Source organism: Equus quagga, chromosome 2 (assembly GCF_021613505.1).
Source record: "Equus quagga isolate Etosha38 chromosome 2, UCLA_HA_Equagga_1.0, whole genome shotgun sequence".
NCBI lineage: Eukaryota > Metazoa > Chordata > Mammalia > Perissodactyla > Equidae > Equus > Equus quagga.
This window is the reverse complement of record NC_060268.1, coordinates 133,833,916-133,846,314: the sequence shown is the minus strand read 5'-3', so window position 1 is coordinate 133,846,314 and position 12,399 is coordinate 133,833,916. Positions and strand designations below refer to the sequence as shown.

The following is a 12,399-nucleotide window of genomic DNA, read 5'->3' as shown; positions in this document are numbered from 1 at the left end:
CAAGAGGCATACAGCAGAAATTTCAAATGGTGTTTTTAAAAATTAAAATGAAATACCAAATTAGGTAACCGATTATTAAATTTGGAGTTCAGATTTTTGTAAAATTTTATTTTTAGAGGACATGGATAAATTCTCTACCTACCCTTGGTTCTATAAATTCCAAGTTTCCATATGTTCCTTATTGTCAGAAACAAATAAACTGTTCCTTTAAAAAAAAAAAAAGTGGTTTTCTTCCATATTAGGGAATTATTCAGACTTCTTTCTTTGGTTCCTATAATTCCAGACCAGTTGGAACATCAGTCTATTTTTGGTTATGAAGGAACTTTTAAAATGTGGGCCTGATTTTTTTTAAGGTTCTGAATCTCATAAAAATCAATTTGCCGCATATAGAACAGTTATGGTTGTAAACATAGTGAAGTCATTGTATTCCAGAAAGACAAAGTTCTAATTTCCATGTAACAAGCCCCTCCTCTCGTCCCCTCCCCTCATCCTTCTCCATGTGGGAGGGCTGCTAAATGTAAATTCTAAAACATATAAAACAACATAAGATCGTGATTTGTGGCTATTTCTGTCAAGGATGAATCTTCTTACCTGTATCTGATTAAACTCTCTTGTTCCTTTCTGGATTTTTATGGTTTTCCCACCACATCACATAGATTCACCACCAGAGGGCAACCGAGAGTTTACTTCCAGCTAACAAAGCTAGAAATGGTTTTAATATCAGCTAAAGTGTTTTAACTTGCTAAGGATTTATTTCCCCGCCTTCCAGTTGCCACACAAGCAGCCTCTGAGTTTCCACCAACAGCGAATAATAATCCAAATAAAGTTCTTCTCAGGGAAAATATAGACAGACTGGGGCAGACAAGAGCTTTTGCCCAAATAAGGATCCCTTTTGTGGAGACCCCATGTGTTAGATAACCATCAACTGACAGTTGGTCATGAGTTAATAATGTTGGATGCTGAAATATGCATACCATGTGCTATAAAAGAGTTTGGAGGACAAAGACAAATACTGCTATAGTTAGATATCGGAAACATACCAGAGGTGTGCAGACTGCTTCACTGGATGTATGATGAACCCGCCAAATGATTTCACAAAAGTTATTATGAGTATTATACAGTAAAATGTATAATATTCATTGCACATTTTGTTTATTTTGCTGGGATTTTGGTCTTAATCTCTCTGCATGTTACTCCTTTAAATGCTATAGCAGCTCTTGCCTTCTAAGAAAAGAAAATAGTTCCTAAGCTTATTTCCACCGCTACCATTGCTGTTCTTCTATTTTTACAATGGGATCCCTAAAAGGGGGGTAAGGTAGGGGTTCCATAAAAGAATCCAGGTGGGTGTGTAGCCCTTTGATTGGCATGTTGTATTTAGAGAGCTGTTAACATCTAGTTATGTTTCTGTGTTGCTGCTGCCACAGGAATCAAAAAGTGAGGGGGTGGAGGGAACAGGCTTTGATTTCAGCTACTGTGCCCAGTTATTTGGGAGGATGGGACATTGGGCCAGCTGGGCACTGAGCAGCCATCTTCTCAGAGTGATGCCCCGTAGTATTTTGGTGCTAAGAATGATTGGGGAAAGAATGTGTCGCCTCCCCTGCCTGCTAGAACTCAAACTTTTTGTTCTGTCAACTTTTCTGGGCTTATTGGAACGCCTGTCTTCACCCAGTAATCTCACTTTCTGTCGTATGAAACCGTGGGACTCGAAGCACCTTGGTAAAGCCAAGAAGGCCATGCCCTTGCCTTTATGCTTGACTGTATCTGATCTCTCTACTTACTTGCAAATGAAATCTCCAAAAAGAAAAACACAACCAGACCATGAGTTTATTCAACAATTTGTGGTTAAGAAGCTTCTTCTTTCCAACTAGCCAAAATCACCCAAGATCTATTTTCTCTTTTTCAGTTTGCGAATGGCTTACATTATACCCAACCCATGTTGGTAGCAGGAGAGAATAATTAGTGAAATAAATAATTAAACAGACTCTCCTTCTCTCTCTCTCTCTCCTCCCCTCTCCCTCCAAGTCTGTTGTCAAGGCTTAACATTTGCTTTGACATCTTAGTTAAAGAAGTTAATGAAATAACATCTTCATTCGGGCCATTTAGTAACCTGGAGTTAATGATTGCCAGATTTGAATTTTACAAAGGCGACATCTCAGCTTGGGCAAAATTTTCAGATACTAACAGCTATACATGACTGTTTTCCATAACAGTGAATAAAATCTTATATTGCACTGAAACTTTGAATCATCACTTTTGCTGATTATTCTACCTTCACGTTAATCTTATTCTGTCTGCTCTTTAACACATATTTCCAAGGACATATCTGTAATCACAACATTGAATTGTTGACTAAACAGCATCACCCAAGAGAAAGATAATGTAAGCCACGTGTAACTGAAAATTTTCTAGTAACCGCATTTTAAAAGGTAAAAGAAACAGGTAGAATTAATTTTAATAATAATTTAATTTAATAATATATTTTATTTAATCCACAGTATCATTTTAGTATGTAATCAATATGAAATGCTGTTAATGAGATATTTTACATTTTTTGACATTGTCTTGGAAGTCTAGCATGTATTTTACACCTATGGCACATCTCAATTTTGGATTAGACATATTTCAAGTGCTCAATAGCCCCGTGTGGCTAGTGGTGACCATATTGGACAGAGTGACTCTAAACAGTCATAAAAATGTTTCATCTTACACTGATAAAGTGAGAAGTTCTAACCTCTTCTGTGCATTCTCTTTGTTCATCCTAAGATTCACGTTAGGATTTCTGTTGGTATCTGTCTGTTGTTTCTCCGCAGGGTGACCTGCACTCCCTCCGATTAACAGAGGCCTTGCCAGGTTATAATCACCTGTCCTTATTTAGAATACTGTCGAGTATTATGGACCTTGTCACACACTCTCCACACACGACCCAGACCCTTTCTCTTCTCATCTGGACCCTCAGTCCACACTGCTCCAACATACACATTCTTCCTTCTCCACTATCTGTCAGTTCCTTGGTATCACAGTAGAGCTTATGAAGTCACTTTCCAGTGTGGTGGCTCGTATATATCCACAAATAAGTGAAGGTCAGAGATGGCAGTGGTGGCTCATAAAAGAGGAGGGGAAAAGTGGGATTTACCTGAGCAAAGAAAAATGCCTCCGAGTCTCAGACAAACAAGGATAGTCCTCTTTTTAATTTAAGTAACAGACTATCCCACTTCTTAAATTATTCTCTCTGAAAGATAAAAAAGCATAAAGAGAGTGAAAACTCCCCTTTAAGTACAAATTCCTTTTGGGATCTTTTTAAAAGAAATTGGGAGCTTGTTCGTTGATGACCTTTTTCATATGTGTATTTGTTTGAAAAACTGAATTGTCTCTCATAGCATATTAGTCCAAGTCTGTGAGAAGTTAAATATCTCTACATTAATCCACATATACACACACAAAAAAAGTCTCTTTTACTTATTTCCAAATGGAGAATGTTTTCTTTAGAGATGTAGCGAATCAATTATCCTCAATGTTGAAAATGGAATATCTCATTTCTAAACCTGGAGAAATGGCTGAACAAGAATGTTCTGTTTATATATGAGTTTAAAAATTGCCCTGATATTTACTGCTCCCTGCAAGGCTGTTCCATACAAAAATGTAGCTTTCACTTCTGGGCTGTCATGTTCAATAGTAACACCACAGAGCATATTGATCATGGACTAGAATGAGTGGGTTTATTGATTGTAACAAAAAGAAAAAAAGAGAGAGACAAAAATTAATTCTCTATGTTTAAGAGTTCCTATCTTTATAAACTTCATAAATTATAGAAATCAAAATGTCCTTAAAAAGTATATCCAGAGTGGCTCCTTAAACAGCCTAAAAGAAAAGAGACAAGTATCAAGTGTCTTAAATTAATACTCTATTCTTATTATAGACAATCGTACTAAGAAAAACTAAATCTATGTTTATGGAATAGTTTTAAAAAAATTAAAACGTGAGTTATTTCGAAATCTTAAGAAAAAGTATATAGTAAGCATTGAAACAGCACACTTATTCTAATTATAATAGCTTTCATGCAGTTTCTTCCTCAACATCCAGCCTGATCTCCATTAAGAGAGGAGCCTAGGGTCCAGGGCCTAGAAATGGCTCCTGGGTACCTGGATTCTGGGGAGATGAATAGTGGGAGAAAGGAGTTGCCAGGTAAATATAAAAGTGGAAGTTTGAGTCACTATGGTATTCTTAGAGTCCATTTTTGGGTTTGCTGTGTTTGTGACTTTATGACAAGACCTTGCAGTGGGGAAGGAAATCAGACCCTTTGTGTGCAGTATTAGCCCTGATACAGCACTGCCACCTGTGCCTTAAAGAGCAAGCTAAGTCCTCAGGTGTCCACTCTGCCCTGATGTCTCTTTACAGGCTATTTGGAATTTTAAGGCAAAAGAGTTTTCCCATAGGCTCCTGATGCCATGGTACGTAGACCTCATCGCCCCAAAGACGAATAAGCGTTTGCAAAACTGCCATGAGCCACCACCTCCAGCCCCTTGCGGGTCCTGGAGGTGTCCTTTCACTGAGAATTATCTCACTGGAGGATTCTGTGGGTAGCCGGAACAGACCAAAAGTAAGGTGAGAGTTTGAAAGGCATGGATTTCAATCTTCTTCCCAATAATTCCAAAATTCTCTCCTTAGAAAGTCCATCTTCTGAAAACCCAGAATCTATCCTCACTCTACCTAGATTTAGCTCCCAGATTTTCCCTTTATTCCAAAAGTGGTAGTAAAAAGAGTCTATAAACCCCTTCTTCTTTGCCAGCGCCCTTGTAGACAAGCCTATTATAGACTTCTAGAACATTTTTGCACTCCTTTGGATTTCACTACATCATTTCAGAATAATTATAGATAACATTTGGTCATTTAAATTTCTCTCCCTCTCAAGACACAGAGGGGAAATAAAGATAGAAATGTGCCCATCACTGCTGGTAAAACTTGACTGAAAAAGAGGTTTGCTTGTGTTTTAATGGCAAGAATGCATGGAGTCACATGCTTCCAAACCAATTAGCAATACAGATGAGCTAGCAAGCCGAGCTCCATTTATAGGGTGGGGGAAGGGGAGAAGTCAAATAATCTGTGTTTTTAAGTGTTTCTGAGAAATGAAGACCTCCAGGGCAGAGAGAAGGCGGATCAGGAAATAGCAATGCAAATCACATGCCTATGAAATTACTAAAACTTTGATCAGGGGCATTAACAATTGCTCCAGCGTTCATAAGCCTGAAACAAGGAGTGAGTAAGACTAGGCATGTTTTGGAAAGGATTACAAGAGTGTTTACTTACGTGGTTTGTTGAGCAGTCAATGAAGTCCACGGCTGTTTTGGACTTCAGCTGCCTGAGAGCAGTGCAGGTATGACAAATGCAGTAATACATTCCACTCTCATTAGTGACTCTCGGGGATCTCAATGATTTTGACAAAGAGCCAAAGTGACTGCACCTCGTATAAAGCCTGCTTCATTTCCCACCCCCCCCCCACCCTTTCTAACAACACAACTGCTTACCCTTCCACAGGAGGTAGAAGGGGACCTGGATTCCGTGAGAGCGCAGTTCACTGGAAATGCTAAACTGTAGTTAGTAGGCACTGTGGTTCAAGCAAAGTCAGGGTATGGTTGGGTTAAAACAAACTTGGAAACTCAAAGCAGCCATGACATCCAAAGTGGCGAATGGACGCCTTCCTCTGGGGCATGTCCATTGGACATTGTTCGTGACTGTGTGGTTTTGGGTTTTGGTGGCATTTAAGAGTAAGGGTGGCTCTCGTCTGGAGTCATAACTCCCAACTCATCTTTCTAATGCCTTTATTGGAGAAAAGAATTATTCTAAAAAGGGAACTGTCAGAAGAATTGCAGAAAATAATAACTCTCTTGCAGCATTTTTTTTTTTCACCATGCCTCTTGCTTTAAATTCATCATTTAAATGAGAATATCCCAGAAGATGGAGTTGTGCTTGCTAAGGGCCCTGTGTGTTTATATCTCAGACAACACAGTAGCTTCTCAAACATTTTTATTGGGATGTGGAGGATTGTTTGTAGGAAAACAGAATAAAAGTAAACTTGAATATTCTTAAATCTGTATGTAATTAACGTTCTGTGAATTCAGGAAAATATTCAACCAATTAACAGACGTTGAGTACCAGGGGCCAGAGTTTTCCGGCATCACTGTGTTGGGTATGGAGCAGTGACTGTATGGAATAACTGTGGATTTGAAATCAAAATTTCAGGGAATCATTTATGAATTTTTAAAATAAAAATGTTGGCTTTAAGTTAAAGCCAAAATGAGAGCTGCTGTTTTTCTTTTCTTTTTTTCCAGGTATTTGAAAACTGAAATTCTGTAAGAGATTATCTGTGAAATGCCTTTCTTTTATTACACCCATAAATTTCAGGAGTGGCTTTGATCAAGCCTCCTGCCATTCTTGGTTTCTAAATCTTTTCCTCATATGTTAATACCTTTAAAAACACTCATCTTATTTTTGTTGTAGTGAAAGAGGAAGTTTCTAAATAGTCGAAAGGGAAACATTGAAAATAGAACACATTAAGTGATAACTAAATTAGGGTAGGGTTTTTTTTTTTTTTCCAGAAAGAGCAATGCTCCATGCTGAAACTTGCCAGAATATTTTAAGATTATTGTCTATAAAGAAAATGTACCAGAGAATTGAGGTCCTCAGAGGAAAGGCATTACAGAAATGCAAAGTATTATCAGTAATGCACACTATACATAGAACGTTTGTCAGTCTTTAATACTTCCATCAGTGGAGTTTAGTTTTCTGGCTCATGTTTAGCGTTTAAAGCACACACACACACACCACACACACAACTTACAAATCAAATGAGTTAACGCTCTGCCGACTTCCTCTAGACATTGACCCTGGGGGTCAAACTCTTAGGAAAATGATGCCTGGTTTTCCATTCCTCTAATTCCAGTCCCCACCAACAAGCAAGTCCTATCTCTGAGTGGAAGCTCACAGAGAATTTCTCGAGAGAATATGTAGCTGCGTTGGCAACAAAATCCTCTCTGCAAAATAAGAAGAAAGTGTTGTTAACTGATGAGTCAGTCCAGCTTTTATAGCAGTTTATCTTCGTGGTATTTCCAAGAGCATAAATGTTATAAAAAAGAGAGATGGTCATGACAGGAAGAACACAGTCGAAAAAAAACAGGAACATTTAAGCCAAAAGCAATTGACTTTGCCAGTAACTGGTTACATTTCCTTTGTTTTATTATTATTATTGCAAGAGTTGGGGTTGAGATGAAAGTTTCCCACACCTGCGCTGCCCTGACACATAACTTGTCAGAACGCAGAGTGAGGTAAATATATTATGAAATGCCTGCAACTCTCTGCTTCTAAACTCTTTAAGAAAAAAACCCGAAAACTTGTTTTGCTACATTGTCTTTCAAAAAAAGACTGTAATTCATTAATAGTGGGAGGAGTTCAAAAAAGGAAAAAACAGAATACACGGGTTGGATGTCAGAGGAGCCTGGAGCACTGGCGGTAGCTGAGTCTCCTGGGATTAGCACCTATAGAAATAGAAGTGACCTCACAACGGTGAATAGTAGTTAATTTCGTGGCACTGAGTAAGAGGAACAGATGGGCAGTCAGAGAGGAAAGATGTTTTTAAAACCACAGAGATCTTTCACTGATTTAGCAGAAGAGTCAGTAGCCGTCTGCAAAGGGAGAATGTGCATGGTGCTCTGACTAAGTTTTATTGGAACTCTGTGGCTGTAGTCTTATCACCCACCGCCGAATCAAGATCGAGGGGGACCCTGCTCCCTGTCAAGTGTACAGGATGCTGTTTGCTTCCTGGGATGGGCTGCATTGGCCTGGTGCTATGTGGTACTTGAGAGTGTTTTCATTTGGGCAAAGCTCCCTGGTGACTGCCAGCCCAAGTTAATAATATAAATATCTCATTATGAGACAGAGTAAGTGTGTGTGTCGGTCTGTTGAAGAGAAGTTACTTAAAGTAGGGGCTCTGAATAAACTCCAGCTGCCTCATTTGGAATCCTTGTGCTACCAGTAACCAGTTGCATGACCTAAGACAAGTAATTTTATCTGGCTCTCAATTTCCTGGTCTATAAAATGGGAATAATAATCGCACCTTACGGTTGGCTTGTTGTGAGCTTTAAATAAGTGATTGTATGCAAAGCGCTGACTAGCACAGAGAAAGTGCTCAGTATCAACTATAATTATTATTCGTGTATAATATTGAAAATATTTGTGCAAAGAACATTGACTGAACTCTATGATGAGTCAGGCCAGGGCTGGGCAGTGGATTATATACACATGTAAAGGTAATGGGGCATTTATTGCTTCACGCTATTTTTTTTTTTTTTTGGAGTAGAATTGACTAGAGCCAGTAACGCTCTCAGTAGGTGTTCTGCTGGCCTTCCAGAATGGTTTTGCTGGTAGAGATCAATCTCATTGAAAGCACTGGAGCTGGTGTAACTCTGGAGTCTTAAGATTTGGATTCTCTCAGTAGGTACAGAGCCCTTAGCTGTCAAGGAGAGGACAGGTTTAGATTGGTCCAGGGCTACTGAAAGGAGGTGGAGCTGTTTCTTATGTAAAAGAATTAAAGGCGAGAACCTCCAGCCCACCTCTGACACCACCCCACTGTAAAGCATTTGTTTTCACTGACCCACCTAGCAGCAAATGATGTGTTTTCTTGACCTTGTAGGAAAAAAATGTAGGGGCCAGAATTTTTGCTCTCCCCTAAAGCTAGCCCCTCAATCCCAAAGCTTCACCTGGGGTCTTGTGGATCCAAGAGATCTCGAATTGTATTATGGGACTGCCACCCTGTCCTGCATGCTTCATTCCCCCTGGGACTTTGAACATCTGCTCTTCAGGGCATTTGTGCACTGTATGTGGGACAAGATCATGTCAGACACAATGGCTTAACAGTAATCTGCAACCAAAGGCCTTGGGTTTCCTGTCTCAATTCCCAGAGCAAAATCAAGTCCCTGGTGTATGTTCCCAGAGTTCAAGTATACATAGCAAAGATGAATAAAATTTTACCTCTGCCCAGAGTGACAGGTATATATAGGCGGTCAGGTTGCAGGTCCAGCTCGTGAAGACACGAAGGATGTATATGAAGGCATCTGTATTTCTGTTAATTACTTGTTCATTCAACAAATTCATCTTATGCAATGCCCCCTCCTCAGCGTGTGGGGGGGAGGTAAGAGAAGAATCCGTTATGTTCTTACCCTTAAGGACTCTCCAATTTAGTATAATAATAAGCCATAAAACATAGCTACAGTACAAAGAATACAGTGACACCCTCCATAAGAGAAGTTCAGAAAAGGAGTTCAGAGGGGAGACTAAAAGAAGTATTTGAGTTTGAGACGTGAGCGATTGGTGGGTTTTACCTAACTAGACCTGAATATCTGTGTTCTCGCCGTATTAGGAACAAAAGGCTTCTTCTCTTGATCAAATCCCATTTAGAGTTTAAGTCTGTGTGACTAGAATATTAGGTGCTAGTCTGTTCTAAATTTGTAATTCTCAGAATCTGCTAGGGAAGGACATCAGCTTCTCTGGTTTCTGAAAACAGCTCAAAGAATGGAGAAAATAGACCCAATTTGGGGATGACTTATTGTCGGTTCCCGGAACTTTTGCCTTTATTTAAAACAGCCTGTTCAACGCAAGTTCTATCTAAAAGGCCTTGGGGATTTGAAAGCTTTTCTGGAAATAAATGCCTTTTAGGTTTAAATGCTTTTTGCCAAAATGTTAGGAAGGAAAGATCATAGTAACAAGTCTTAGAACAGAGGCGATATTGTTTTGTTTCTTTTAATGAAATGCCTCAGACCTACCCAAGTTCTGTTTATTTCTGTCAGCTTTCTGCTCGGCTGTTATTTTGATAAGGGACGTGAAAGGACATCCTTCCCTCACGGTCATTAGAGTCTTAGCACTTGGGTCAGTTGTGGAAACACTTCTGTGCTACACTAAGTCTTCAAACCAAAACAGTCCACTCCCTGGCTCCAGGCTGAGGACCGACCGTGTCAGTTCATGGAAGGTGGCATCAAATTGACAGGGAGCAGGAGGTCAGGATCCACAAAACAGGCCGATGAAATCACCAGCCCCGTGCAGGGAGGTGGAGAGAGCAGAGCCCTCCCTGCCAGTCTGGCAACTCCAGCAAGTCCTCAGAGCTCATCCCACACACTCCGTGCTAGTCACTGCTGTGTGTTTACATGAGTAATGGAGCTGCCGGGGGAGGGGAGTTGTAAGCAGAGCGCTGAGCCTCGCAGCTCGCATTCGCATTCGCGGGGAAGCTGACATCCACACCAAGTCAAGTCGAGACTTCCAGGGAAGGGCCGGGAGGCAGTCACATGCTGTAGCTTTCATGAGCACAGACATCATCAGGCAGATGTTTGTCGACTGGAATGGGTAATCGCTACTTTCTCTTTGCTTGGTTTTTGTTTGTGAGTTTGTTTACCTTTGCTAATTCCAGGCTGGCTTTCCGGGATGGCCTTTCAGAGGAACGTTTTGGGGAGATGAGAGGAGAGTGGATTTGGGAAGGGAGAGGCTGAGCCCAAAAGCCACTTTTTAAACTTTTGCCTGATGGTGAAGGCGGCTCTGCTTTATTGAGCTTTACCAACAGCAAAACTGCAATCCACACTAGAAGATCAGATGAGTGGGATGATTTTGTTTGTAAGATGAGCACAATGTAAAATGTCCTAAAACCACTGGCTAACTATGTGACATAGTAAGATGAACAACATTTAAGAGGGTTCGAGTTGTTCAGATTTGGCACAGTCATAATCATACCTTAAAGTACTAAAAAGTGTGGGTACCTTGAAAGGTCTGAAAGAAATTGCTTGGGGTATAATTAATTAGTTTGGAATTCTTGAAGGGCTAGTTGGTTAGTTGATTTGTTTTAATTTTGTTTGACTTGGGTGACTGATGAAGTTAAATGTAAAAGCTGACGCCAGACAGTCGTAGCCCTCAATAAACAGCAGCCTTTTTTTCTTTTCTTCCTGCTTTCTGTGTGGATCTTAAAGGGAATCAGGCTCAACATCAAGGATAAAATAGAACTTTGATTTGTGTCTTGTCTACAGCTTTTAAAAAGTATAATCTCCATGGAAGCAGGCTAACCCCAGTGTGATCTTTGGAAGTTCTTTTAAATAACCTTCAAGATCTTCATAAAAAAATATATTGAAAAGGAAAAGGGAGCATGCTGATTTAAATATATCTGCCAGATTTGTTGAGATTTGAAACATGCTGGTCACAAGATTATTAGTAAACCCATAGAATAATATTTTTCAGATTGTTAGCGTGATGCCTCTCTCTGTAGCTCTCTCTCTACTTGTTTGTATCATAATTTTAGAAAATGCTTATGTCTCCACTTTTGAAGAGAGGTGTTTTCAGTCGTTACATTACTACGATACCGTAATGGGCTGGCATATCACTTAGATTTTCTGAAAACAAGATAGAAAACAAAAAACAAAGAATAATCTCGGAGCCTGGCTCAGGGCTGTGTTTTCTAACAATGGGGAAGTGCATTTTCCTTATCATTATCGCTTAGAGCTAAGGGCTTCCCTTTATTTATATTAATTAGACATGTTGAAGTGTAATAGATCAGCTTTGGGAAACATGTACAGAAGTGTGTAGTCTACCAAGAGGCAACCGTTCAGAGAGAGGAGCCTAAAATGAGGGTTGGCTGCCACAGACGTGTACATTTCTCGAGACAATCAGAGGGGACCACTCCTGTAGTACGCTTCTCAGTCTTTAATAAGGAAACCTATGCAGATGAAAATGTTTCTGAATTGTTCTCCATCTGTTTTCAGCGCCAAATCTTAAAGGCAGACCACGCAAGAAGAAGCCATGCCCACAGAGAAGAGATTCTTTCAGTGGGGTTAAAGATTCCAACAACAATTCCGATGGCAAAGCCGTTGCCAAGGTACGTTCATTCGCTCCACGGTATTCGTTTGCCTGCATCTTTTTATTTTTCCTTTTTCTGCTTTCTCTCTGCTCCTGTGTCCTGGTGGCAGTTTTCAACTCAGAATCTGACTTTGGTATTCACAGCTCTCTGCTGAGTCTGTTGCTGCCACCTCCCCTCGCCTGGTGTCGGGAGGAGGGGGAAGTGTAGGCATTTTGATTAGTCAACACAAAGACTTCCCACCTCCCAGTTTGGCCTGTTGGGTAAAGGACAGATGATTAAGCGCCCACGTCACTGAGGCTGAGATTTCATAGTAGGTGACACAATGACATAGTTTACTCTGCTTGTATCAAAAATAGACCAGCTGAACCATCCTCTTTCTGAATGTGTTCATTTAAATATGTTTGAGATTAACAGAGGATGAAATTAGAAATGGCTAGAATTAATCTTTTCAGCTATTTTTTTTCAAAGTCACCTCTAATTTACCTTAGAGTAAAATTGAAGACACATAGCGAAATATT

At 39.9% G+C, this 12,399-nt stretch overlaps 1 protein-coding gene across 3 annotated transcripts in view; it reads left to right on the top strand.

The window, feature by feature from the left end:
• Positions 1 to 12,399, top strand: part of ARID5B (AT-rich interaction domain 5B) — a 175,025-nt gene that overhangs the window by 120,155 nt on the left and 42,471 nt on the right. For all 3 annotated transcript variants that reach the window (XM_046651239.1, XM_046651242.1, XM_046651244.1), the window contains one exon: positions 11,787 to 11,899. In XM_046651239.1, coding sequence (XP_046507195.1) covers positions 11,787 to 11,899 — 113 coding nt within the window. The remainder of the gene's footprint in view (positions 1 to 11,786; positions 11,900 to 12,399) is intronic.